Source organism: Fistularia commersonii, chromosome 1, assembly GCF_037954325.1.
Source record: "Fistularia commersonii isolate RoL2024-O1a breed Wild chromosome 1, RoL_Fcom_v1.0, whole genome shotgun sequence".
Taxonomy (NCBI): Eukaryota; Metazoa; Chordata; class Actinopteri; order Syngnathiformes; family Fistulariidae; genus Fistularia; species Fistularia commersonii.
This window is the reverse complement of record NC_141284.1, coordinates 16701385-16728431: the sequence shown is the minus strand read 5'-3', so window position 1 is coordinate 16728431 and position 27047 is coordinate 16701385. Positions and strand designations below refer to the sequence as shown.

The 27047-nt window shown below is 44.9% G+C and overlaps 1 protein-coding gene across 1 annotated transcript in view; it reads left to right on the top strand.

The window, feature by feature from the left end:
* syne2b (spectrin repeat containing, nuclear envelope 2b) overlaps nt 1-27047 on the top strand; it is a 140106-nt gene that overhangs the window by 38943 nt on the left and 74116 nt on the right. The window contains exons 35-65 of the mRNA XM_086147898.1: nt 652-852; nt 1006-1213; nt 1327-1439; nt 1519-1721; nt 2974-3081; nt 3243-3522; nt 4230-4559; nt 4635-4964; nt 5291-5590; nt 6024-6251; nt 7216-7332; nt 8768-9094; nt 10024-10374; nt 10739-10929; nt 11025-11241; nt 11689-11787; nt 12552-12716; nt 13208-13555; nt 13799-13935; nt 14341-14470; nt 14563-14736; nt 15101-19174; nt 20004-20210; nt 20298-20453; nt 20644-20876; nt 21348-23385; nt 23944-24278; nt 25110-25254; nt 25338-25538; nt 25615-25874; nt 26016-26175. Coding sequence (XP_086004024.1) covers nt 652-852; nt 1006-1213; nt 1327-1439; nt 1519-1721; nt 2974-3081; nt 3243-3522; nt 4230-4559; nt 4635-4964; nt 5291-5590; nt 6024-6251; nt 7216-7332; nt 8768-9094; nt 10024-10374; nt 10739-10929; nt 11025-11241; nt 11689-11787; nt 12552-12716; nt 13208-13555; nt 13799-13935; nt 14341-14470; nt 14563-14736; nt 15101-19174; nt 20004-20210; nt 20298-20453; nt 20644-20876; nt 21348-23385; nt 23944-24278; nt 25110-25254; nt 25338-25538; nt 25615-25874; nt 26016-26175 — 12366 coding nt within the window. The remainder of the gene's footprint in view (nt 1-651; nt 853-1005; nt 1214-1326; nt 1440-1518; nt 1722-2973; nt 3082-3242; nt 3523-4229; nt 4560-4634; nt 4965-5290; nt 5591-6023; nt 6252-7215; nt 7333-8767; nt 9095-10023; nt 10375-10738; nt 10930-11024; nt 11242-11688; nt 11788-12551; nt 12717-13207; nt 13556-13798; nt 13936-14340; nt 14471-14562; nt 14737-15100; nt 19175-20003; nt 20211-20297; nt 20454-20643; nt 20877-21347; nt 23386-23943; nt 24279-25109; nt 25255-25337; nt 25539-25614; nt 25875-26015; nt 26176-27047) is intronic.

Here is a 27047-nt window from a genome sequence, read left to right as displayed (position 1 = left end):
CTGAGTGTAGGCGACTCACTGGTTTTCTTTTAGCCTTCTAAAGGATGATTTAATCCTATTTGGGGTTGTTTTCTCTGGCCCTGTTTTTAATTTGTGGGATCAAATGCGATAACTAAGTCATCGTCTCTGAACGAAAATATCTAAATTCAGTACAACTTGAGTTTTTTTCATTAAATTTGCGGTGCATCTCATATTATAATGTCATTATTAATCTACACTGAATCTTACTCTAAAAGAATCAAAAATATTTTTCTTCTTTTACTTCTGTGACTTTTTCTACATTGGTAATATATGTAAAACAAGGGCGTCACAAGGGGTCAGAGGTCATAACTAATCCATGATGGCAAGATTCCGCCCAGTGGTTCTCTCTGAGTTTACTCTCCATGTTCTCCTGCTAGGATTATTCCCATGCTCCCATCTTCTTCTTCTTCCCAGAGTACCAAAACAATCACTAGGTTAATTGAAGACTGAATTATTTATGGGTGTGAATCAGAGTGAATGGTCTGTATCTGACACCGACCCACCCGGGTTAAACGCTGACCCTCACTTCAAATGCAGCTAGCGTTGGCTCAAGTTCCAATCCTTTCCCTGTGCCTGTGGTAACAAATGAATGGATCATCAAATGACGGTAGCATCATCTGACACTATCAGGTGATGAAGACCCAGCTGAAGAAGAGGATGGAACAGGTGATGGAACTCTTCACAGACTGCACCGATGTGTTTGAAGAGCTGATGGCTGTCAAGAAACACCTTGCCGAAAAGATTCAGGAGTGTCAAGTTGCTGTGGAGAACATCCAGACGTCAGTCAGCCAGGTGGAGATTTCTGAGCCAGAGGTGGAGACTCGCATTCAGGTATGACTACATACCTCACCCATGAATTTTACAGTTTAAGTAAGATAGACCCATGGGAGAAATTACACACTGAATCTCGAACTCCGGCCTTTCCTCGAGTCTTCTTTTAGTTCACTAACTGTCTGGTTTCACGCCCGAACCCATCGCCAACAGGAACTGTGTGAAGACCTAGAAGCGCAGGAGGAGCAGGCAGAGGCGATATTGAGGGAGATGGGTCTGGTGTCCAGCGTGGCCAACCCCCAGGTGCTGGAGGCGCTCGAGCTGGACTGCAACCGGCTGAGAGACGCCATCACCCGCACAAGGGACATGTTCCACCTGAAGAGAGAGGAGCGGGACAGGGGGCTGCTGGAGGTCCTCAGAGGTCAGAGGTCACACAGCCATAATGGATGGTGGGATGTAACAGTCTTTCCTATGCTTTAGACAGAAATCTGCTGAGAGTGATTGATGGCCCTGTTACTTTCTGTGTTCCTGCAGATGAAAAGCAGTCATTCCAGGACTGGTTCCAGGACCTGCAGCTGCTGGTCAACGAGTGTTTTGAAAATCCAGAGAGCAGACTGGATGTTGAAACGTCTCTGCAGAGACTTGCTGTAAGAGGGCATTCGCCGCAACTAGACTCGCACATTTTGCTTTGACGAACTCATGCAGATCTTCTTGTCTACCCAAAAGGGTTTTCTGAAGTCAAACGACGTGGAGCGGCGCCTGGAGCAGCTGCATGTCCAGCTGGAGCGAGGCGGCCTGCAGGTCGGTGCCCAGCAGCTGTTGGAGCTCTCTGATTGGCTGAGGGAGCAGCAGGAGGAGATGGCAACCTTCAGGACCCACTGCCTCAACAGGCAGACCCAGATGGAAAGTCTCCTCAGCGACCTCGACAGGCGAGGAATCCCTTGCTCTTTTAATGGTTGCAATTTTGTGCCAATGATCCACCTGTTCTTGTTCACAAAAATTTAATCATATTCCTCAGAGAAGGACGAGGTCAGACCACCCCATCTGTGCTGGCAGTCCAATGATAAATAATCTCATAACTGTTACAGCAGGATTCATTGAGCCTATGGGACAAAAAAATCATTATTAAACACGAAGAAGTCAAGAAGCCAATATTTAAAGAACCAGTATTGAGAAAAAAGTTATTAAAAAAACTGTACATCATGAAGAAAAGTGAAAATGATCACCTGAGTTTTGTGGATTGGAACAGTGAGGCAGAGTAAACGATTCCTCGGTGGTTTGACCCCCTCTGTGTCATTTTTTCAGCAAACCAGTTTAGAAGCCAACCTGGGTTTTTCTAGTGAGGTTAGCATGTTCCTTTTTCACAGTAACGCAACCACTTATACAAACTGAATGGAAAGCAAGCAACACGTGTTCCGACAGCCCAGCAAACCATTTAAACAAACCTTAAACTGTCATTTGCTTTCACCGATGTTGTGTTAGGATGGTTTATATCAGCAACACGTATCGGTGAAGAACCAGCACTTGATCTTTTCAAATTTGGAGAATTTACTGTAATTTGACCACACCCGACTAAAGCTGCACCTGCTAAATTTGAAAAGAAAAAAAAATTGTACATATATCGGCCGCACTTGTCTATAAGCCTCAAGTGTCCATTTATAGTATGAGATATTTACACAGAAAGATGTGGCACAAAGAAAAAAAATTTGAACTTCTTTTGAATCAAATACCCAGCATAAATGCTTTTTTTCCGAGCAGCGCCTGTAAATCGTCTGGTTAAAAAACTAAATAACACCGCAGGCTACCAGGAAAAGTCATTGATCGCTATCTTCACCCTTATCATGCACACTAAAACCACTAAAGTTGTCTTCTTCAGTGTCGTAATTAAGCAGCCTCAGAACTCCTCCATCACACACTTCCTTAGTCTCTCTTTCGTTGTCGCTCACAATATCACTTGTGTAAACCACACGTGTGTGTTCTGCAGTGTCCATATGTCATATAATTGCTCTGATGTGATGAGGCTAAATATTTTGGCGCCATGAATCTCGTAAGTCCGTAAAAATCCATAAATTATCATATCATTGTTCAAGCTGCAGTGTTCAAAGCAGGTGAAAAAAATAGCAGTTAATAATCCTGAAATTACCGTAAATATGTTTCTTACATTTTCCTTGACTTCTGTAGTCTCCAGAAGCATCACGACAGCTTCCGTGATTGGCTGCAGAGCAAGGAGAAGCTGTCAGCAGAACCCAGCCAAGTCCAGCGTCTTCTTAAGGAACTTCAGGAAGAAAGGTGACCTCAGATGTTCTGCACCTGGGTTTTTTTTTTCCTTTTTTTTTTTTTTTTTTAAATGCAAGTGTTTTCATTAAATGATCAAAGTGGTATAAACTACGTGACCATTTTGGTCAATCTCATTAAAGCATAACACATTGTCTTGGTCACCTATGTCCCAGTCAAAGAGCAGAGACCCTTGGAGAGCTGCTGCTGTCCGTCCGTCAGCAGGGGGTCCGAGCCGATGAGATCCTAAAGGACGGGGACATCCTGTTGCAGCGACATCGGAACATGCTGGTCCGCTTGCAGGACCAAGCGGCAGCCCGAAATGTTCTGGAGGGGGAGCTGGACCAGTTCAGAATCCAAGTTGAGGGCATCAGGAGCTGGATCACTGAGCTTCTGCAGCCGCTTTCATCCTCAGGGCAAGACACCGCAATTGAAAAAGTGACGCTAAAATCGCAGGTCAGTTTCCAAATCCAGAGCAAAGAGACCTTCAGGCCCGAAATTTTGCATTGGAGTTCCAGCGTAGCTAACAGCTGGCTAGCACCATCTTCTGTTGCTAGCCAGAAGATGGCTAGAAGTATGATAAGAACGGACCAGAATTATGATAAGAATTTGAAAACAAGAACATTAGCTTCATAGCATGGGAACAAATAAACCAGTGACAATTAAGAAACAAATATGAAACCAGTGAACCAGTACAAAAAAACATTCATGAGAGGGATGCTCAATATATTGAGAGCTACAGTGGAATGGGGAACAGGTGGAGACAATCAATACAACAAACATTCATGACAAAATCCAGTAAATCAAAACTCCTTTGCTCTTAAACAGCTCTTACTTAAACCTGTATCAACCCAAAAAATAGATTTCAAAACCAAACAAATAAAGCATAAAAACATAAAAGCATAAAATATCAAAACTTGAACGCCTGAGAAATTTAGACTGACATAAAGTTCTTAACTGACAAAAATCTAAAATAATTCTCTTTGATTTAAAAAAGGTTCTCAACCTGTTATGAACATGAACAGAAAGAAATAGTGTTGTTTCGATTCTATTCTTTATGTTTGTGAAACTAGTTATAAGCCCTCTATAGAACTCAATTGTCTGTTAGTAACAGAAAACCCAAATCTTTCCAAAGTTTTTTTGACCTCCTTCTTATCCACCAGTCAATTCTGAGCTCCAGAACCGAGGGTGACTCAAGGGTGGGCGACCTGCGGCGAGAGGGCAGGACATTGAGGGAGCGGGAGTACCTGGACCAGGAGCAGAGGCAAGAAGTCGAGCGATTGGTCCGGGAGGTGGAGATCCAGTGGCGCGGGGCCCTGAAGGAGGCGCAGGATGTTCTCAGTGAGGCGGAGATGCAAGCCTGTCTGGACCAGGAAGTGGACGCCTTCAGAGCCCAGAGTGAAAGTGCCCAGTCCTGGATCAGGGGCTTGGACCAGAGCCTCCAGGCTATCAAGGGTCACATGGAGGCGGCGGAAAAACGACAAATCGCACAAGTGAGTGAGACGTACTGTGGTCGTTTATGAATAACGGAAACCTGAGGTCTATATTTACCTGCTTGATGTTCCCAGGTGCTTCTGAGCTCCAGGCCCAGCGGGGAGTCGAAGCTTCAGGAGCTGAGGGCACAATGCATGTCCCTCTGTGACAACCAAAACCTTGGTGAGACACTGAGGCGAGAGTTCAAGGAAGCGTTGGGCATCACTGAGCGGCAGTGGGAAGGGGTGATGGAGGCCTCTCGGGAGGTGCTCGCCAGAGCCAATGATGAGGATGCTGCGGAGACAGAACTCATTGCCTTTAAAGAGCAGAGCGAGCAGACACAGACCTGGATCAGGGAGAAGAGGAAGGAGCTGCTGTCGCTTGGGAGTCATATGACCTATGATGAGAGGCTGCTAATCATACAGGTGAGAAAGCAAACCATGTAGATCTAAGGTGAGAATTTGGAAATATGGGAAGATAAGATAAGATGAGATCAGATAAGATATCTCTTTTTTTAGTCCCACAAAAGGGAAATTCCATGGCAGAAAGTCATCAGCAAACATGTGAATCATTGTAAACAAAACTTATTTTATGTTGGTTCACACTAGAATTCTACAGCTTCCACGTAGTCTGTTGTTTTTTGGGGTCATCTTTCCCTGCGATGGAACCAGACAACGACACTGACTGCAACAAACAGGAAAGTATCTTGTTTTTTTTCATACAGACTTAACTTGTCTGCCTCTAACTTCAGGCAGTGATGTCACTGAAGCCCGAATGTGAGGCCCGGTGTCTGGAGCTGAAGACCCGAGCCAAACGTCTGGGAGGTCAGCTGGATGAAGGCAGGAGGCTGCAAGTCCAAGGACAGCTGGAGGAGATGGAGCATCAGTGGATGGCTGTCCTGCAGGCTTGCGTGCAGGCAGAAGTCAAAAGTCTGTCCGACGACTTCGACACCCAGAACGCAAACACCGGAATCTGGATCAGGAACCAGCTGCAGCAGCTTCAAGCGGTCGGGTCCTTGGTTCCCCCGGAGGAAAGACAAGCAGCCGCCCAGGTCTGTTCTTGAGTCAGGAAAATGACTCTGAGGTTTCTAAACTTCATCTTGAAATATTTCATAATACATTGAAATCAATGTTCCTCAAACTCATGTTTAGGCCGGAAGGCTGCGGAGCAACTAGAATCACTGAAACAATTTCTAGGATCTTGAGGGCAATTTCTGGCTGAGCTATTGGTTTTTTGTAACAGTTTTCAAATTTTAATTGAGTTTTCTAAGTTAATTATTTAAGATATTTCATCGCAAGTGAATTGGGTCTGATTGAAGGAGGTCAACATACTACTTCTCATAATGTCAAAGATTTTAACAGACATTAATCACGTTATAAGGCATTTTCCTAAAGTCTAGATTGGTTTATTTCCATTTTTATGTCAGTATACAGTGACGTTCCCTCCTCTTCTTTAAGGTCCATTTTGTTTTCTTTGTTCTTCAGACTGTCCTGAGCTCCAAACCTGACGGCGACTGCCAGGTGAACAACCTGCGGCGGCGAGGCCAGAGCTTGTGTGACAGGGTTGATGTGGACGAAGCCCGGAAGGTCAGGGTACAACAGCAGGTCAAAGACATGGAGGAGCAGTGGAGGAGAGTCGTACAGGAGGCGCTGAGGATGGAGGAGGCTGCGGAGGCCCAGGTAGTCCAGGAGGCGGAGAGGGGGGCAGCGGAGGTGAGATATCTAGGGTTGTTTCTGAAAACGTCAGTGAAAAAGCTTTTTATCAAACCGGTCAATATTAGTCTGAGTTTCCAGCTTAGGGATTTAAATTTGACTTTGAAAATCAGTAGATTCTCAGTAATATATTTTTTAGATTTTTCAATAAATAGTCCATCCATCCATCGTCTGCTGCTTATCCTGCACTCAGGATATCAGCACTCAGGGAAGCTGGAGCCTATCCCAGCTGTCATCGAGCGAGAGGCGGGGTACATCATGGACTGGTTACCAGTCAATCGCAGGGCCACATACTGTATACAGACAAACAGCAGTTGAATCACTCTCTCATTCGGGCAATTTTTCCAAGTTTTTCCCCAATTAACCTGCTGCATGTGTTTGACTGAGGGAGGAAACCAGAAAACCTGGAGGAAACCCATGCAGAAGCAGGTAGAACATATAAACTGCACGTGCTGTGAGGTCAAAGCGCTAATAGCAACACCATCGTGCTGTGCTTTTTTAATATTTTGAAATTATGTAATTAAAAAAGACTTATATCATCATAGTTTTTTACAAATGCCCTCACTTTAAAGTTCTGGATTGTTTTGGACTAAAATTGCAAAATGAGACGTAAATCTATGCACATTTTCATTTGATGTATTGTAAACATGTTTTTTGGAATTACTGGTATGCTATTGACATTTTTTTCTCTTTTTATTTACTTTTTACATTTTTTTCTAGAATATTTTTTCCTTCAATCAAGGCTACTTTATTAGCATTATTTCTCCAATGTTCTTTTTTTGTCAGAATCTGAACATTTATTTTCAGGAGGCGGCAATTTCTTTTTTTAATTATCTTATTCTAAGGCAATGGAGGAGAACTAAGTCTGCAAGCATACAGCACCTGTGTCACCTACACCTTTTAGACAAGGACAATTCCCATTCGTTCAAGTCTGAGGATGCACCTCCTTTTTTTTCCCCTCCAGCTGAAAGAGTTTGACAAGCTTCTGCACGAAACCAGCCTCTGGCTCTCGGATCTCCAGCTGCGACTAGACTCATTGGCCGACCAGCCCGAAGCCCAGGAGAGGCTGCAGGCTGCCCAGGTGAGCCAGAGTGCCCAACTCATGGGATGGGCCCTAACAAGTACTAACAAGCTAACCACATTTTTATTGCAACAATTAGTTTGGGTTTGTCAGTGAAGCACAGCATTCTCTCTCAGCTTGAAGTCAGATTGAGTAATCTGCTAACTTTCAGACACAAACTTTCCTCCAAAATACAAACAACAGCAACAAATCAGCTCCAGACTCGAGTCCTCTAGCATCCAACACAAGCAGATGCACTTCTTAATGGGTGGATCTGGAGGTGCCTGGAGTCCGGGTGAAATTTGTCTTGATTCCCTTAATTTGCTCAATCATTACGGAAATAGCCTGGTTGTGGTTCTGCCACTCATTTTTGCTAGGAAGCTCTGCACATATATCTTAGAATGCTAACAGATTAGCATGAAGAATCGTGGAGTTTCATCAGCAAGTGACGGAGGTTCCAAAAGGACTGAGTGGATGTCCCATTCACATTCTGTAACACAGCCGCAAAGAAACACAACATATGTCTCAAAATCCCATGATATGCAAGAAAGAGTATTTCTTTACGGATGAGCCAAAATGCCACCTGAAACCACAATGGAGAGGCTGTTTTTTGATGTGAAATGTAAACACTGTTTGCAATTTCACAACTTTCTTTGCCAGCAAAGTCATAACATCATCATGAAATCCAGGTATATGAACGAGTACACAAAGCAAAAATGTGATATATTCGATGTGATCCCACCCTCCAGTGTTCAACACAGATAACTGCATGTTGTTGAGGATCAATCTGAGCATCTGACTTCATCGCTTGGAGGCAAATGTGTTCTATTTGGAAACTTGAACCCGTCACGAACAACCGAAGAAAGTAGCCCATTAACCTGATTTGCTAGTACACCCGCCAGAGATCATGGAGTCTGGTAGGAGAGCATTTATCTTGATGTGCCTCGTGTACTTGGACTAAGCTACAAGGACCCATGTTGCACGTGTGGCGTCCATAACTCGAAGAGCTATGCAGATGTCGCACTCTTCTGAAGAGCATGAGGAAATGCATTTCCTTATGGATTCAGGTTAGGCTCATGTTGCATGTGTTGCAGAGCGTTTTTTTCCTGTTTTTTTGCCAGTTGAATTGAATTTGCCAAAGTATTAACATTGGCAACCCAATAAAAGAAACTGATTGCTTATTAGCATGCTAGCTGATGAGCATGTCTGATATTCTGATTTGTACATGCATGAGGTGTATAACGAAAATAAAAACAGAGGTGGGACGGAGGTTCTCATAAGAATAAAATTACTAGATGCCGTAATCATGCATGTACACTGCAGTAGGTAGAAAGCAACCGTAGCAACAGTTCTGTGATAACAACCTCAGGTGAGGCCATAGGTCAGAGGCAGAAAAACCCAGAGAATGGTTCTCCATGTGCAGAGCTGTTGGACACAGTTGTCCCTCTATCTCCAGGATATTTTGAGCTCAAGGCCCGAGGGGGAGTCTAGGCTGAGGGAGCTGAAGACACGAACACGCCGTCTGTCAGACTTGAACCTCCAGCAGCACAAGAAGGACGAATTCCAGGAGAAGGTGCAGAATGCAGAGGAGCAGCTGGGAAAGAAGTTTCAGGATGCTAAGGAGGCTTTGGAGAAGACAGAGAAGCAGTTGGTTCTGGAGGTTCTTCTAAGGGATCATGAAGCCTTGAGGGAAAGCACCAGTGCCTGGATGGAAGAGAAGCAGCAGCTCCTGGACTCTCTGGACCATCAGAAAGACTCGGAGATGATAATAGAAGTGGCACAGGTCCGTTTGATTGCGGTTTGATGACCTGAAGGTAAAACAGCTGGTTAATCCCTTAACCTGAGTAAATGAATCCCTTCATCTGAGGGAAACTACAAATGAATTCAAAGATTCAGCTGGAGTGTTTGGCTAAAAAAAAAAATACTAAAAAAATTGATGTTCCAAAGAGTGTGTGTCATATGGGTGGTTATCACACAAAAAGAGGAATTCTAACAAGTGTAATACATCTTGATTACAAACATATCAAACTTGTTGCATGAGAAAGCCTTTTACATAATTTTCGATTTCAAAAAATGTGACACGGCATAAATATTCCATCAGTGTTTTCTTCATTAATGACATATTTATTTTCTTTCATTTTTTTTCTGTTTTGCTATTATTTCTGGTCAATCGTAGTCACAACCCCTCTCTTGACTTCATCATTCAAAATTCAGAATTTTTCCTAATGATATTAGTTATACTTTGGTTCTCTCTTTGCTTACGTTACCTACTCTCCATCAGAGGATTTACAAGGTCTGTTATGCAAGGGCATCTGGGACAGATTTGTGTTTCAAACATGCTCATAGAACACTGCCCACCCATACACACCCGCACATTTTTCTTTTAAAGAACTCCATTAATCATTTATATTGAGAGTTACTCATAAAACCGAATCACGATTTACTGGTTTCTACAAGTAACCATGAATTCTTGCTGACGTTTTCCGAGTGTTAGCCGAAGACATCAGATGGAAATGATCAGATAACCGGCAGCTGTGAGACGTCAGGCTCATTTCGCGGCCTTCATGCCAGCTTTTCCAAACCCTCCTACTCCATCAGCTGATCGATCAATCGTCAAAGTATCAGTTGTTGGAGCCATCACAGTTCCACAAAGCCCCCATTCTGCTGGAGAACGGTGGAACAAAGATGTGACTATATTCTATTTCTGTGAAGGCAATCCTGAGCTGCAGGCCTGAAGGCGACTCCCGGCTGGCCAAGCTCAGGAGCCAGAACCAAAGCATGAGCCGGATGGACCAGGAGCAGGAGCAGGAGCAGGAGCATGCAGCTTCCCAGCTGACGGAGGCGGACCTGGAGAAACAGTGGGGGAGGATCCTACAGGGAGCCGAGGACGCCCTGGAGAGAGCCGAGGTCCGGTATTCACTCAGCAGGGAGATGGAGTTGTTCGGCGCACAGGAGGCGAGTGTCAAGAGCTGGGTGGAGGAGCTGAGGGAGCAGCTGGACTCCAAGGGGACAGGAAGTCGAGGCAGCTGGGATGAGATAAAGGACCGGTTTCACACTGCCCAGGTATCACGCCACTGATGCTCCAGGTTTTTTTAAATTCCCTGTGATTTGAGGTCTGTCATTCAAGAATCTGGATTTATTTTTCATAAAAAGAAACATGTTCTTCAAAGGAATTTTCAAAACAAAGGTGGAGCTTGCAAGTGGCTCACAGGGATCCCCTTGTCACCAAGATTGAAAATACATGTGGAGATTTTTGCCTTATCTCACGTAAAATTCGTACAAATATTGTCTTTCCTTCCACTTCTTTCTCTTTGATATCTGTATCTACTAATTACATTATACTTATCGCTATGTGGATAGAAATAAAAAAAGATGTGCATATTCAGTGCCAGATGGTTTGTAACCGTGGGGGCTTTCCTGTCGACAGAACATCCTGAACTGCAAGTCCTCTGGCGAGTCCCGGCTGACGGAGCTGCAGAGACGTGCCCAGATCCTGTTCCAGAACCAGGACTTTGACCATGATTTGGACCAGGATCAGAGACTGGAGGTAGAGATGAAGCTGCGACAGACAGAGGAGCAGTGGAGGGGATTGCTGCAGTCTGCTGAGGACACACACAGGTACACAAATTAACACACACAAACAAGTTTACAGTGTATACATGAGTCTTCATGTCATCCATGCCCCCGACCCTCCTGCCCCTCGCCCTCACCAGTTGTCTGCAGGGCATCCTGGAACAACTGTCCTCCTGTCACCAGCAGCAGGTTCTGGCCGATGCCCACCTGGCAGAGCTTCAGAGCCGGGCCTCCGCTCTGCCGCAGCTTTTCCCCTGGCCTGGCCTGGGGGAACGCAGACAGACGCTAGAGGAAGCCCAAGATCTGCGAGAGCAGGCCGCCGCCCTCAGCCCCACCCTGACACGCCTCCGCAAACAGGTGGGGGCGCCAGAGGTCTTCTAGGATTTTGAGCTGCTCCATTGTTCCGACGTATGGTGTTTGCGAAGTTAAAACTTTTTTTTGTGGGAACTAGTTGATGAGTGGAGCTTTGTTTACAATCGCCGGTTGTAGGCCATATTGGATTTTGATACTTTAGTTTTAATGATAATCCTTTATTAATACCTCGTGGGGAAATTCATTCCCTGCAATTAACCCATCATGGATAAACTATGAGCATTAGGCTGCCGTCCATCAGCACCTCCTGCGCCATGCCACCCCTAGTTGGTTTGTGTTATTTTTTTGGAAACGTTTTGCCCTTCAACTTCTTGCCTGTACGTGAGTTCCTACTCAAGGTGAAAATCCTGTTACCATATCGTGCCATATCGTATATGTCATATGTATGTATCATCATTATTATTATTATTATGTTTTAATTCTCACCTGCAGGCTGAGGAGCTCTTTCAGACCACTGAGGACCCCTGCTGGTCAGATTCTTCCTGGCGTGGCAGGGAGGACGCCATCCCTGTTCTTCTCAGTGAACTGACAGTAAGTTCACAACAAATTTTTTTGTTGTTGTTTTTTTGAAACATTGTTTATCGTTGATCATTGATTTATAGAAGCGATTGGCTGACAGGCATGTTTGTATTTTGTCAAACTAAAATCACTCCCATGGAAGGTTTCAAATCAAAACAAATTTATTTAATGTTAATAGACAACAGTGTTTTTAGATACTTTACGAAAAACTAAATGCAATCACGGTGGCGCAGTGGTTAGCGCTTTGTCCTTACAGCTTGAAGGACGCTTGAATCCAACAAGGGGACCTTTCTGTGTGTTGTACTGCTGGAATTGGAGCTTCCAGGCAGGAGGTCTAGAGGACGACCGTAGAGAAGATTTATGGACATAGTGAGAGAGGATATGATGGTAGTTGGTGTGAGAGAGGAGGACACAGAGAATAGTGTTAGGTGGAGAAGGTTGATTCGCTGTGGCGACCCCTGAGGGGAAAAGCCAGAAGGAGAAGAAGAATTTAATTGGTTTTAATCTAACTCATTATTTGATTATAACTTTTTTTTTAATACCTTTTAACATTTGTTGCTTATTTAGATTTGGGAACATATTTATTTATATGCATTGTTTTTTTAATATGTAAAATCTACAAGACCAATAATTGGACAAATATGAAAATAAATCAATATTTTGAAAACAAGCCCAGCATCCCATACTGAAAATGTTTGATCGTGTGATTCCGACAAATATCCAGTGTCATGTGATTTATGGTGTCTGAATGTGATGAGGCGTTCACTGTCCCTCAGGACTCTGTGTCACGCCTGGACCGGGGAATCCTGGTGGAGCGGACTTTCACCCAGCTGATGGAACAACATGAGATGGCTCAGGATTGGCTGAGGGAGCAGCTCAAAGGCCTCGGGCCTCCACCCGAAGACCACCAAGGTCTGCAAGGGGTCATCAATACGCTGAAGGTGTGAAAAAGCTTGTCACATCAGAAAAACCCCAATGCTTTTATTTGCATTGTTACACAAAGTTAGGAAGCCACACTTTGTAGGTCAAAATAATAATTAAACTGAATAGCGCAATTAAATAATGTTAAAACTTGGCTCTGGCTTTTGGTTTGCTTTGAGGCTGACAGATGTCTATTTGGGACCAGAGAGTGGGAACACGTATGCATGAATAATACAGTCAATATTCTATTATTTGAAGATATTCTGAGTTATAACCATGCAGTAATGTAATAATGAATGATAGGGAGCTGTTTTTGCTAACCAGAGTGTATTCAGCTGCGTTTCTACAGGCCAAAATAATCTCATAAACTAAACCATACCAGGCTTTTATTTAAGACCAGCCTTTTTTGCCCTAAACTGCAGCATTGAAGTTTTTACTATGATCTGATCAGAATTTCACAAAGGAACACACTGAAGCTCTGAGGCGGTTCTGATGGGTCTGTTCCCTCCAGGCTCTGCTGCTGACGGTCAACCGCGAGCAGCGAGAGATGACGGAGCTGGACGCTGCTAAGGATGAGCTGCTCCCCCTCTGCACCCCTGGGGGGCAAGACACCCTGACCCTAGGTATCAGCCATTTGCACAACCTCTGCTCCACCTCCGGGAGCGATGCCAGGGAGCAGCTGGCTGCCTGCGAGGCCCGGCTGGAGGAGGTGGAGCAGCAACAAGCCAAGCGGGCAGCGGACCTGAAGGAGCGTGTGGCAGTGCTGCAGTGGGAGCTCCGGTCTCTGGACCAGGCGCTCACTTACTGTGAGTTGCGGAACAACATGGCCCAGCTGCGGCCACACTGGAACAGCCTGAGGGTAGGACTGGAAATGCGAGCTGGTTCCTCCATACTTCTTCCTCACCTTTTCGATAAAAGTACGGTGGTTATGCAGATCTCCATGATGACAGGTTTTAAAAACTTGTCTGCTACTGATTCTGTTGAATGGTTCGACTCCTTGCCACTGTGGAGTTTGTCAGCCTCATCTGAGAACGATGAACACGGCCTTTCTATTTGGTAATGAACAGATGGCTGTCAAACCTTGTCTTTCTTCATCTACCAGACATGTGAAAAGACCCTTGGGGATCTGGGATCCAAGGTCCAGCAGCTCCAAGAGGAAGTGACATCAATAGCCGCCACCTGGGAACTTCCTGCTGAAATCATTGTTGCAGTTGACGCTCTGCAGCAGCAGCATGACAGGTGACACCCACTCATTTCTTATAGTTTTTTTTTATTCACTTTTCTCTGATAAATAAAAGTGTGATTAAAAAATTCAATCACATCCCGTAAGAAAAATAAAAGTTTTGCAACTTAGAGGTTTGGTTTTCTTTGAAATTCTGCATCTGTGTTTTCTTTTAAAACAAAAATGCACCAAGGAAACTTGAGTCAAAATATTTATTAATTTTCGTTAAGTACCACGATATGGGTTTCATGTCAGATTGCTTTTCTTTATCTGAGTTTGGAAATGTTCACATACAGTGTAATACAATTTTAAACGTTACCACTGGACTCTGAGGAACTTCAAACACGACTGTCACAGCATTACCCCCCAATGCGCTATAAACATGTGAATAAATAGTGAATGTGTGGTGATTCCTCCTACAGCTTGAAATCCAGGCTGATTGAGCACCAGGCAGCCTGTTCCATGGATGTGACCCATTGTTTGGCCAACCTGCTGCAGGCTATGCAGGAGTGGAACCATGTAAACCCTTCAGGCCCTGTAGAGTCTGTGCAGGTTTGATTTCTCATTTTGTTTGTCAGGCACCTGCCAACACACTGTTGAATGTGAAGTTTCCCACACTTGGTTCTCCCCGGCTGATATTGTAGGTGACACTGGATGAGGGCAACAGGCTGCAGGTAGCCCTCCAGGAGGCACTGTCTGACCATCAGTTTCTGTCTGATTGCCTGACGGTGAACATGTTGGACAAACTGACAAGAGACGGTTCAGATGCGCTCAAAGATGCAGAGGCACAGAAGACATCTCTCAGCGGGACTTTGGAGGTATTTAAATCAGACATGTTTGGACTGACCCAGAAAACACCTAGACTGGGGAACACCTGGACTGGGGGTTCTTTTAGACCTGATCTGAAAAGACAAGGACCTTTGAAACCACCTGAGAACTTAATAAATGTTCAAATATTTGGATACAAAATGATGAAAATTCCCATGTTTCCTTTGGAAATTCATGCAGTCCAGTGAGACCAAGTATTACAAATGGGAGGATAAGTTTGTCAAAAAGGAGAAATCAGAACAAATCATAACCTTTATTAATGATTCTTCAATGCGTGGGTTCCTTCTATAAGGTTAAATCTAAAAGTTTCTTTGTCATACGGCTGGTATAATTACCTTTATGCTTTTATTATAGGAATTAAATGAGAGGAGCAAACAAATATCTACAGAAAAATCTTCCGTTGATCTCAAACCTGGTCATCTAGGGGAGTCCAAGACGCCTCTGGTAGCCCCTCCACGCAAAAATAAGCGCTTGACTGAGAAAAAATCAGTTGAAGTCCAGGGATCATTTCCCTCGATCATAAAACCTCCATTCAATGAGGATGAAAACCCAGAACCAGCAAAAACTAAATCTGGGAGTCCAACAAAACTTCTGGGAGATTTAACTTCTGAAGAAGCTCAGCTTACCAGTCTCCTTACACACTCTGCCGAGCTCATTGAGCCTGTCACGGAGGAAATTATTCAGAGGGTCATCGAGGAGTCTATTTCTTTTGTCGGCCAAGACACCACATCAGTACCATCTAGGAGAAGGTCCAGCGGTTCCTCCACTGATACAGAACCTGTTCAAACTCCGTTGGAACATGAAGTAGTAAAAGGTACTCTCAAAAAAGGGTCACCCAGTCAGACAAGAGCTGTTTCTATGGAAGAAACAAAAAACACAAAAACAATTATCTTAGATGTATCAATGCAGGTCCCACCTGAAAACATGGCTGAAAGAAGGAAATCAGAGCTTAATTCCACTGAGCTGGTTCAACCTGCTGCTGAAGAACTGGTCCAAAGAGTCATTGAGGAGTCTGTTTCTGTTGTTAGTCAAGAAACTACACCTGTTCCATCCAGGAGAAAGATCCGGGGTTCAACCACTGATACAGAGCCCGAAATAGCAAAAGGAATTCTTAAGAGTGCATCGCCCAAAAATACAAGAGCCATTTCTATGGAAAAAAATGAGCCCGAATCAACAATTGTTCTCGACGTATCAAAACCAATTGTTTCTGCAACTGTGTCTGACTTAGAATCTGCAGCAGCTGAGGGACTGATCCAAAAAGTCATGGAAGAGTCCGTTTCCATTGTAAGTCAAGAAACTATGCCGGTACCTTGTCGGAGAAAGTCCAAGGGTCCATGCACGGATACAGAACCTGCTCAAGTTAACGGCGAACCTGTAGTAGCAAAAAGTATTCTTAAAAAAGGGTCACCCACAAAGAGAAAAAACGTTTCCCTGGAAGAACCAAAGAATATATCTACAATTATTTTAGATATATCAGAACCACTCATGTCTGATGATTTGGCTGAGCATATTGAGCCTGCTGTGGAAGCATTGATCGAAACAGTCATTCAGGACTCTATTTCTATTGTTAATCAAGAACAACCACCATTACAATCCAGGGGGGGGTCCATGGGCTCTCCCGGAAATACAGAACCTGTCCAGAAAAAGAGGGAGACAGAAATAGCAAAAGGTAATCTTAAAACAAGGTCACCCAAGCAGACAAGAATTGTTTCTGTGAATGAAATGAAGAATGTAACAGTTACCATGAATGTATCAGAACCGTTTAACTCTGATGATGTGTCTGAAATTGTGGACTCAGTAGAACATATTATACCAACTGCTAAGGACATTGTCCAAAAAGTGATCGAGGAGTCTCTTACTGCTGTTGTCCAAGAAACTACACCGGTACCTTCCAGGAGAAGGTCCAGGAGTTCCTCCATTGATATCGAGACCAAAGTGGAGCATGAAACATCTAAAAATAATCTTTCTTTGGAAGAAATGAAGAATATATCAACAATTGTACTGGATTTACCTGAGCCTGCATCTATGTCGCAAAGTGGTACAGCGTCTTCAACCACAGAGGTTGTCACAAGAGAACCTGCAGCTGTTTTCAAGGAGGACGGTAAGACTTCACCGGCCAAAAGAGTGTCAAAGACGTCCAAGGATTCTCCCAATGTTCCTAAGAGGGGAACGGCCGGTATGTTGAGGCAACCTGCTGCTCAGAAGACCTCTCCAATTTCAGGTTCGGGTCCTGGACGTAAACTGTCACTTCCAAAAAGAAAGTCAAAGAGCACATCGGTTTCTCAAGATCTAACGCAAATGGAAGACCCTGACAAGCAGAGGCCTTCAACTTCAGAAACGCCCAGAGGAACTAATGAAGAAGACTTGCCCTCGCTGACCAATAGAAAGGCAGAAGATCTTACTCTTTTCCCAGAACTTTCTGCTGGCAGTCAGAAGGCGTATGATTCTAGAGATGAACCTGAAGAAAGTGCCATGGAAGTAACACTTCAAATTCCATCCTCAAGCAAGTCTGAGGGCTTCATTGATGGAAACATTGATTCTAAATCTAAGGTAGTAATGCAAGACACTGAAGGTGTGGAAGCCCCTTCTCCTGTGCAAATAGAACCAGGAAGTACTGAGGCTGTTGTTGTTGAGGAGGGAAAAATTTCCCCACCCAAAAGGAAGCCAAAGAGTTCAAAAACTAGACCACAATTTCCTGTAAAAGGAGTGGAAGGGATGGATAAAGAACCTGGCAGTCCAAAGCCTCCAGATATGGCCAAAGGACATTCTGGAATGGCTACTGGGAATGAAGGCAAAGTTTCCCCACCCAAAAGAACATCAAAGAATACAAAAATTGCTCCAGATCTTTCTAAAAAGGAACCTAAAAAAACAAAGAAAGAAGGTGACAGTCCGAAGTTGTCCGCAGCAAAAACAAAGTTTGAGGATAGATCACCTTCTCCGGAACTTGCTGCCAAGGAAACGCCAAGAACAAACCAAGAGCCCAACATACTGGTGTCATCTGAATCAAGAGAGCAAACTGAGGTGACGAAGGCTGTACTGGTCAGGAGGAAGTCAAAAGGTCCTGACTTTGAAGAACCTTCAGGAAAAACTGACAAGCTTGATAGGCCAGGATACATGGAAAGTTTAGTGACCAACAAAACAGAAAAACAGAAGAGGTATCTGGTCCTTGACATCCCTGAGACAGGTGCGACGATAAACCGAGACCAAGCAGAATGTGTGTCTGAGCACGCCCATCAACACAAACCAAATACAGGCTCACAGGCAGATTTTAGATCATGTGAGACAGACAAAAGGAAATCAAGTCAAACAGCTGATGAATTCATGCTCTTAAAATCCACAGAGGCAAGAGCTACTGAAGACTTCGAGGATGATACACAGGAACCTGCTCACAAACAACATGACACAGTAGAGGCCCCTGCCAAAATTCAAACAATCCAAAAGGTGGTGAAGATGAATCCTTACTGGTCCTGTAGACAAACTGATGCAGAACCACAAAGCATGGATGTCCCTGATGTTCTGCCAGAGGCAGTCACGGTGGAGATGACCACAGTGAAAGTGCCAGAAAGCAGATTTGAAATGCAAGAAAATGAGGTTGAAAGTCAAGCCATGTCCACTGATTCCACCCAACCTGCCTTTGCTGTTTTTGCTGCCATTCAGCCGCATGATGCGGAAGCTTTAATAGAAATTAGCTTATCTAAAAAGGACAACGTGGAGCCAGCCCAGTCTCAGGTGGAGCATCAGGAAACCACAGTGGAAAAAGGGGAAAAGGTCCGAGATTGTGATGTGGAGGATGATGCATTGAGGATCGGAGAGGAAATGGTTGTACGAAAAGACAGGGTTGAAAAGGGAACAGAAGAGGTGTGTGACTTACAAATCATCATTCAGAATCAAGAGGAAGATGTAAAGGAAGGGATACTGTCCTTTGTGGTGGCAAAAGACTCAAGGATAGATATCATTCAAACAAGGGTTCAGAGTGAATCCGTTTCTGGAAGCAAAGATGGGACTGCTTTGGAAGAGATGGTTAAGACTGAATGCCATGAAAATCCAGCTCCAGGAGACTCAGCTGAGCCCTGCTCTGTAGTTACCACAAAATTGCAGCCAGACGAAATGGAATTTATAGAGATTAACTTACAGACGCACGACATGAAAGAGATGGACCAGACTGTTTCCATGAAAGGGCTGTTGGAAACAGCAGAGGAAAGACCAGATTCAACACCTTGTCTGGAGGAACATCAGAACAAGCAAGTTACAACCATGGAAGTGAGACAGAATGTGGTAGGATGCGACTCCACTCAGATCCCAGACAATGAGAAAGAAAATAATGCACTTCAAGAAGATAGAGAGCCCGCTATAAACAAAATTCAACAACACAGAACCACAGATGGAATGAGCATGGGGGCAGGACCATGCGCTGTGGATTTGTCACAGGTAAGAGCAGAGTCAAGTCCACTCAAATATCAATTAACTGTCAAATTATAAGGTTTTGTAGTAGTCAAGCAAAATCCTTTCCTGTCTCTCAGAAATAGTACAAATCTTTTGTCATTGCATTTCAACAAAATTTGACCCATAAGGTTAATGTACACAAAAATTAGCAAATTAGCCCCGTGTCTCGGAAACGCGAAAACTGCCAACCCAGTCTGTTCTATTTTCTGGTTTCCCAAAAGAATGTAAAGATAATATTACATACTGGAGCCAGGTTGAGGGCAAAAGAACCCTCAGAGGCAGAGGTGGATAAATATTATGTTTCATTTGGGGCCCTGATGTGTCCTGCTGTCCAACAAGTCACATTCACACGTGCATGAGTGGATTTAAAACGTCCACAAAGGCTGCATCCTGTCAGTTATTACTTTACTTTCGGTGACATACAAATGCAAAATGGAGAATGCAAGGTTTCAGTTCCTGGGGGCAGAACTTGAGCTAACACACTCAGCTTTCCTCTGATGACAAGTTAATTATCCTTCTATCTCTTTTTGGAAACCACCGTTATCATAATTTCAATACTTGACATCCCGAGGAAAAAAAAAAACAAGATTCTGGAATAACATAGTAAATTTAATATATAAATATTTGTCCTTTTCAGGCATCTGTGACCAGGCAAAAATTCTATTTGTTTATCATCAAGGTTATCAGACAAGCGAGCAATATCTCAAATGTACTTGAGAGTTTTAAGAACTGATGATGTTATTTTGGTCCTGCTCTTTAAGTGAGCACTGAACATGAATTTTCTGCTAACTGTGATGTTTTCGGTCAATGGCAGCCACTGGCACACGACCCCGGCCAGTCTGCAAACCTACTGGATGAGGAAGCTGCAGAGGGAGAACTGGCCTTTGAGGAGAAACAGGCCAAAGAATTGAGTGCCGTAGAAACTGTAACAATGGTTCTTGCAGAACCAAAAGAGTCTCCAATGAAAAACATCTTCTCTGAGATACTGGCAGGGTTGGAACCCATAGGTCATCTCATCGAGGTACGAGGATCTCTTTCTTTAATGGGATTTAATTGAAGAATTTTACCTCTGAATTTCTTGAGAAATACATCTTATTTTCGGATATAGGACAAAGCTCTCGGGGGTTGCTCAGCGGCTCTGATCATATCTACTGTGGATCTGGAAGATCATCTGAGAGAACTGGTCTCTAAACTCCTGAGCTGCAAGAGTCGGCCGCCTGAACTCGACGTTGAACTCATGGTCCAGCAGGTGAAAGAAGCCCAGGTGAGACTTCAAATGGATTATTTTTAAAAAAAAAAAAATAGGGTTGAACTTTGTAGCCAAGACTTATATTTGGCTAATAACAAAAACACAGCAACAAATAACTCACTCATGATTGATTACTCATGATAAAGCTTGGTGAGGGGAACATGTATGAAAAATCAAGGGTTTGAATCAAGAAAACTCTCCACAGGAGTGCCAGGAGATGGCCCAGAGCCAGGTTGCCCAAATGAGGGTCTCTGAAGTGGAGAAGCCTGAAGCTCTAGAGTTAGCAGAGGACCAGTGGAACGCTGTGGCTCAGGATGCGGCTGCTCTTGTTCTGAGCAAAGAAGCTCAGTTACAGCTGGTGACAGACTTCTGTCAGCAGACTGCAGTGGTGCAGACGATGCTGAGAGAACTGACCGCAGAACTGGACACCCTGAGAATGTGAGCTCTCGTCCGGTTTCTGTTGAACAGGCAACAGAACGGAAAATATGAAGTATCAATGCCTTAGCCACGTTGATTATTCATGTCTGTGTCTGTAGATCAGACTGCAGGGCCAGAGCTCACTAATGGATGTTGGTCGCAAGAAATCCGAGGAACTACTGTAGTTTCATGTTCGCTTGATTTTTCCTTTTAATTGTGAATGCAGTGGGTTTTAAAGCCACAGCAGGGTTGCTAGCCCACCGTAATACCATTAGCTTCACAATCCAACCGGTCGTCAAGACCAAGGATGGTCCATTGTGGCAACAACATGTACTGTTTGTATCATCAGTTTACGTGCTGCTGCAGATGCTCTGTCAGACACGTGGCTTCTGCAAGTCTCTCCCCATCCTTTTACTATTTGGGCAATCTCCGAAATTGTGTACTTTTTCTTTCACCAACTTCAACATGTCTACTTCATTGTTTTTCTTTCAGTTCTCCAGCAGAAAGCAGCTGCACGGAGGCAGAGCGACTGTCCTCCATGCGGAATGATATAAAAGAGAGCAGGACAAAACTCGATGAGTTGCTTGGTACTCATGTTAAGCTCTGCTCTCACTTGAGTTACAGTCAGCAAACTACAGCAAACAGTGATCTGCAAGCTCTTCAGGGGAAGTGGCAAGAGCTGGTGCACGCTGTGGAGAATGCACTGCATTGCAATGAAGTTCATTTTCATGAGATCAGCCACCTCCTGTCAGGGATTTCAAGTCTTCAGGGACAGTTAGATTCCATCAGCAAAGACTTTGAAGCTATGTCTTCTGATGTCTCAAAGTGGAGCTGCAAAAAAGCACAGCAGTGGATGATGGCGAACGCTGAGTCCAAAGCTGCTCGGAAGAAATACCAGCAGCTTCAGGAAATGTCAGAAGTCCTCAGTCCCAGGTGGAAAGAAACCAAAGAGATACAGCAGGGTCTGCAAAAAGTCAAAGATAAGCTTAGTCAAATGGAGCAACTTATGTCTAATGAAGCCCAGAAGAGTAGTAATCCCTTAATGGACAAATTCATCATGGTAACAAAGGATGGCCTTGCCTGGGCAAAACAGACAGAGAGCGATATCGACGGCAGGAAGCAAAGGGTGGCTCTCCTCCCAGAGGATGTTCACCAACATCTTAGAGATCTGAAGAAACTCCAGTCTGAGGTCATTGTCAAACAGGGCCAGCTGGAATTATTAGTAGAGGAGGTGACTGAGCTCCTCCCACAGATGGACCAGGACGAGGAGGTGCCTGTGGTGCGGTCCTCTCTAGAATCTCTAGAAGAATTGTCAAAGTCCACCACAGAGATGCTTTCCAAGGCTGTGAGAGAGACTGAATCAAGGCTGCAGACCAGAGAAAAGCTGTCTGAGCAGCTTGCTGAATTGGACTCCTGGGTAGAGGCTCACGTGCACCGGGAGGCCTCAAGGTGTTCTGAGGTGGAAACAGGTGAACCAGATCGAAGAGACCGTCAAATTCAGGAAACGCTGGCTGAGGCCGAGAAGCTGGCCACTATGTGCGAGACCCTTATACTGACAAGTAAAGATTTTATTTCAGAGCTCAGTGTCAAAGAGAACTGCCACCTCTTCGACAAACTCACCGGGCTGCAGAATGACATCGAGGCTGTCAGCAACTGGGAAAAGGTCAAGAAAAAGGAACTGGATGATTTCATGAAGTCCATTAATTCAAGCCAAAGGGATGTGGTTGCTATTGAAAAGAGCATGAGGCAGATGCTAGTAGATCTGAGCAAACGCCCATTCCCCATACTGACTGAATCCCTACGAGCATTGAACCCTTTGAAGCACATGATTTTGGAGCACCAATCCAGAGTGGACCAACTCCAACCCTGGATCACAGCTGACAAGTCCAGGGAGTTGTATTTAGTCATTTCTGAAATTCACAGAAAGATGGATACCTTATACCTGAAGGCCCAAGAACATAAGAAATACCTAGACACGAGGCAGGGTCTGGAGGACCTCAAGGAGGGTCTCCAAAAGAGAATTTGTCACACCAAAGATGATAGCAGAAGTGTGGAAGAGAAGTTTAAAATCTGTCATAAGCTCCTTCTCCAGTTCCCGCTGATAAGGCACCTTTGTGAGGAGGCCAGCTCCCAACTCCAGATGATCTCTGCTGACCTCTCCCCTTCACAGCTCACAGCTGAACAAAAGAGACTCAAGCAGAATGAAGGCAGTCTTCAAACCTCTGAGATAACCATCTACAATAACCTCAGCATCATTGAATGGGATGTTCTCAAGGATCTAGACCTGGACATGGAAAGGAGATCAGTTCAAACTTTCCTCGGCGAGACTCTGCAGGAGCTTCAGGGGCTTCCACTGCTGGAACCAAAAGAAGCATCCATTGAAAAAACATTTCAGAGAATAATGACTTTTAATTGGATGATTAAATCGCGGATAAGAGGATGGGAGATTCTGGAGCAAAAGAAAGCCCATGGATCCCAAGACCTGGTGGACTTGAAGAAGGCAGTCCTCAGTGAATGTGAATCAAAAACGGTAAGTCACCTCTTTTGTGTTTTCAGACAGCTGATTTGAGGAGCTTTTCAGGGTAGATTCTTGAAGATTTGCCTCTAATCCTAGACGGTCTTGACCTCAGAACCAGATATTTAGCCTTTTTGGGATCTTTAGTTAAACTGATCACTGATGTTGCTTTTTGGGATTTCTCACTCGTCACCTTGGACTTCCTTGTTACTTAGAATTGAAGACACGCCTTAGTGGCTAAATGCACTTTTTTTTCCAATGAGCTCTTTGGTCACTGAACATGTTAGTACTTCTAATCAAACCACAAACAGGAATTCATGAAAACAGCCGACTACATCAGCTGTCTGTACATGTGACACAAATGGCAGCTACTTTGACTGAATATCTGTAGCCACTGTTTTGTTTTGGTGAAACAAAGGTTACTGGAAAATCTCATCAATGATGAAGAGCTTTTGCGTCATAAATGACAGAACATCTTCCCCGGGATGAATAATGTTATGTACACCATTTGTTACTACATGCGAAAGGTCTGTCCTTGAAGTGATTCAACAGCAGTCACCCACTGTGTTTCAGGAGAACATCAGTCAGGCGAGAAGTTCTTTGAGGAGCTACATTTCGGTTGTGGGAGCAGCAGCGCAGTTCCTGAGGGACGCGGAGGTCTCTCTGATGTCTCCTCAGGGCTCGTCTGTCCTCTGCTGTGACAAGCTCCAAGAGATGCAGCGGGTCTCAGCCTCATTAGAGGAGAACTTCCTGACCCACGTGGACCAGTTGAAGGGAATGGTTCCTCTGCACCCTTACTTCTCCCCTCAGGAGGTAGAACAACTACAGGAGAATATCCTGGCCCGGCTCCTGGAGAAGATGTCTGTGATTCAAACCAAGGCCCAGTCACAAGTGGAGTCTCTCAAGAGGTACGAGGAAAATGGGATTTTATGATTTGATATTGATTAACATGAACATTCAAAAAAACCACTCACTCCATGAGAGAAAATTAAAGAACAAAAATCAACATTTTAAAAGAGGGGTATGCAGGATTGGGTGAATCTAATGGTGTATTTGAACGTTAGGATGCGATAAGATAAACTTCATTGATCCCCATAGGGGAAATTCTTTTGTCATAGCAGCTTAACAGTTTTACTACTGATGGACGGTGGGGAGGTGGGAAAGCGTTGGTTGCGTGTTCGTCAATGTTCCCATGGATGTAGAGGCCGTTTGGGGGGGGCTGTCTGTGGAAGCTTCCGGTTGGGCGGCGGGTAACCATGTCTGTACTCAGTGGGGTGGAATGGTGGGGTGGAGGAGGGGGGGTGTCGATGGCAGGTGCCGGTAGGCAGGGGGAGGGGGGCAGGTAGTGGTTGTGTCTGGGTTAGAAGAGATGGGGAGGCGGGGTGCGGGGGACTTTCCTTAGGAGGTGCTGCTGGTGGGCTGGAGGAGGGGGTGTTGGAAAGGTGTTGATGGGGGGGGGGGGGGGGGGCACAGCGTACAGTAGAGGTGTCGGGGGTGAGAAGGAGGAGGGATATGGGAGCCCAGAGCTCACTGGCCTGTCAAACTTATTGAAGAAAAGGTTTAGGTCCGCAGCAAATTCAGGTCCACCTTGGGTTCCAGTTGCAACCCTTCACAGTAACCAACCATTTCAAGAACCTATGATAGCTTGTAGGAACAGAACATAAAGTAGTACTTTAGATTGATATGCATATGGCCTCTTGTGTTATTACTCTAAATTCTTCTCCTGCTATGTTGATCAGGTGTGCGGAGCATCACAAGAACGTCACTGCCTGCCAGGAAGACGTGGCGCAGAGTCTGACAGGTGCCGGTAGCAGCCTCTCGCACCTGATCTTGCACAAGGTCACATGTCAGTCGGACTGCAGGAACCAGCAGGAGAAGCTGAGGGTGAATTGGAAAAGAGTCAACACCTTTACTCTGGGTTTAGCAGAACCTCATCCAGATGGCTAATCTCTGTCACTCTGATCCAGGCTCTATCTGAAGATGTGGAGGTCTTGTGGCGGCAGCTGGGCAACCTGAAGGAGTGGTGCTCAGAGCAGCGGTGCCGCGGCAGCCGGGAGACAGCGGTGGCAGCTGTCTGGAGACGTGTGGCGAGGCTTCGCCACTGCACCGAGCAGCTGATGAATCGCAGCAAGCAGAAAACCGTGGAGTGGATCGATATCGCCTGCAGCGTGGGTGGTTCTGTCTTTATCTAGATAAAAGTATCCGATTTGAAAACATGTTGACTCTGTGTCCGTGCACATGCAGGTGGAGAAGGCTTCAGATGTGCTGAGGCTGGTGGAGGCTGAGCTTCCTGTCAGCTCTGGGTCTAGCATGTCCATGGAGGAGCTCCAGGACCTGCAACAGACCTGGGAGCAGTACCAGGACAGGCTAGACTGCGAGCACCGCTCTCTTTCTGCACTTGAACTCCGTGCTGCCCGGCTGCTGGGCATCCCTGCCCACCTGGAGAAGGCTCCACCCACTCCACTCTGTCAGGAGCTCCAGGCCATGCAGGGCAGCTACAGTAGGTGAGTCAGCTTCCGATGTCTCGAGATCATTGACAGGTGACCTGTCAAGGTCAAACCACGCTTTTTGACCAATGATAGTTGGGATTTGCTGTAGTTCCATCAAATCTCAAAACAAATGAATGTATGAATTTTCTTCCCCAGCGTGAAGAAGAGGAGCAGGGAGGGTCTGGAGGCGATCAAGCTGGAGCTTGAGGAGAGGGAAAGGATGCGCCAGGAGCTGCAGGGAGTAGGGGTTTGGGTGACGGCTGCTGATTCCCTTATGTTGGAGCTGAAACAGAGCGGTGGACACCAGGGGCTCCAGGTGGGGGAGGGCGCCGAATAGACCAATTGCATGTATTCTTGGGATGGTTTTGCGTTGGTTTCATATATGTTTGGGGGAATTAAGATACTTCATCCACCAAATTTCTCACACACATACACTCTGGGAATGACCATTTAGGAGTCTTTTGGTAAAAATAAGGAAACCAAGGGAGTCTGAAACTTGAGTGCTGCAAAACCTTTTTTAAAATAGATTTGGTCTCTCCACCTAACTACTTCTTTGGTTCTAAGACTGACACATGTTTTCATCCCGTCATGCTCATTCCTGGGTCTGTTTGAATACGAAGTATCTGAACCAGTCTATTAGATTGGCCTCTGGCTCAGAGGCTATTAGAGAATCACTCTGGCCTTTGTCCTGGAACCTGAGCTGTACACACACACACACACACACACACACACACTCACTCACCTTTCCCCATGCCGAGAGTCTATTATTTCTGAAAGACTTCCACTCCCCCAGTGGCTCCACATGTCTCCTTCTCTCCCCTTAGACCGGACACCTTTGTTTCTGGCTGTAAGTAGATCTTCCAGGGGACTTCAGTTATTATCACACACACACGCACACACATACTAGAAACTTGAATTGCAAGTCCAGTTGCCACAATGAGAAGATTTCGACAAGTGGTTTGTGGAACACTTTCCCAGAGTTGTAAGGAAACATGATCAGTTTGTGGTGACGAATTGTGCTGTTGGTAAACTTATCAACTCTTACCTTATTCGCCAAAGTTACCATCGGTATGTAGTCAAACACTGGTCTCCAAACTGCGGCCCTGTAGCTGAAAGGGTTTTGTTCTTGATCCTGTTTTCACATTGATTTTCTCTTTAGGAAAACATTTCAAAACTTTGTGAGAAAAT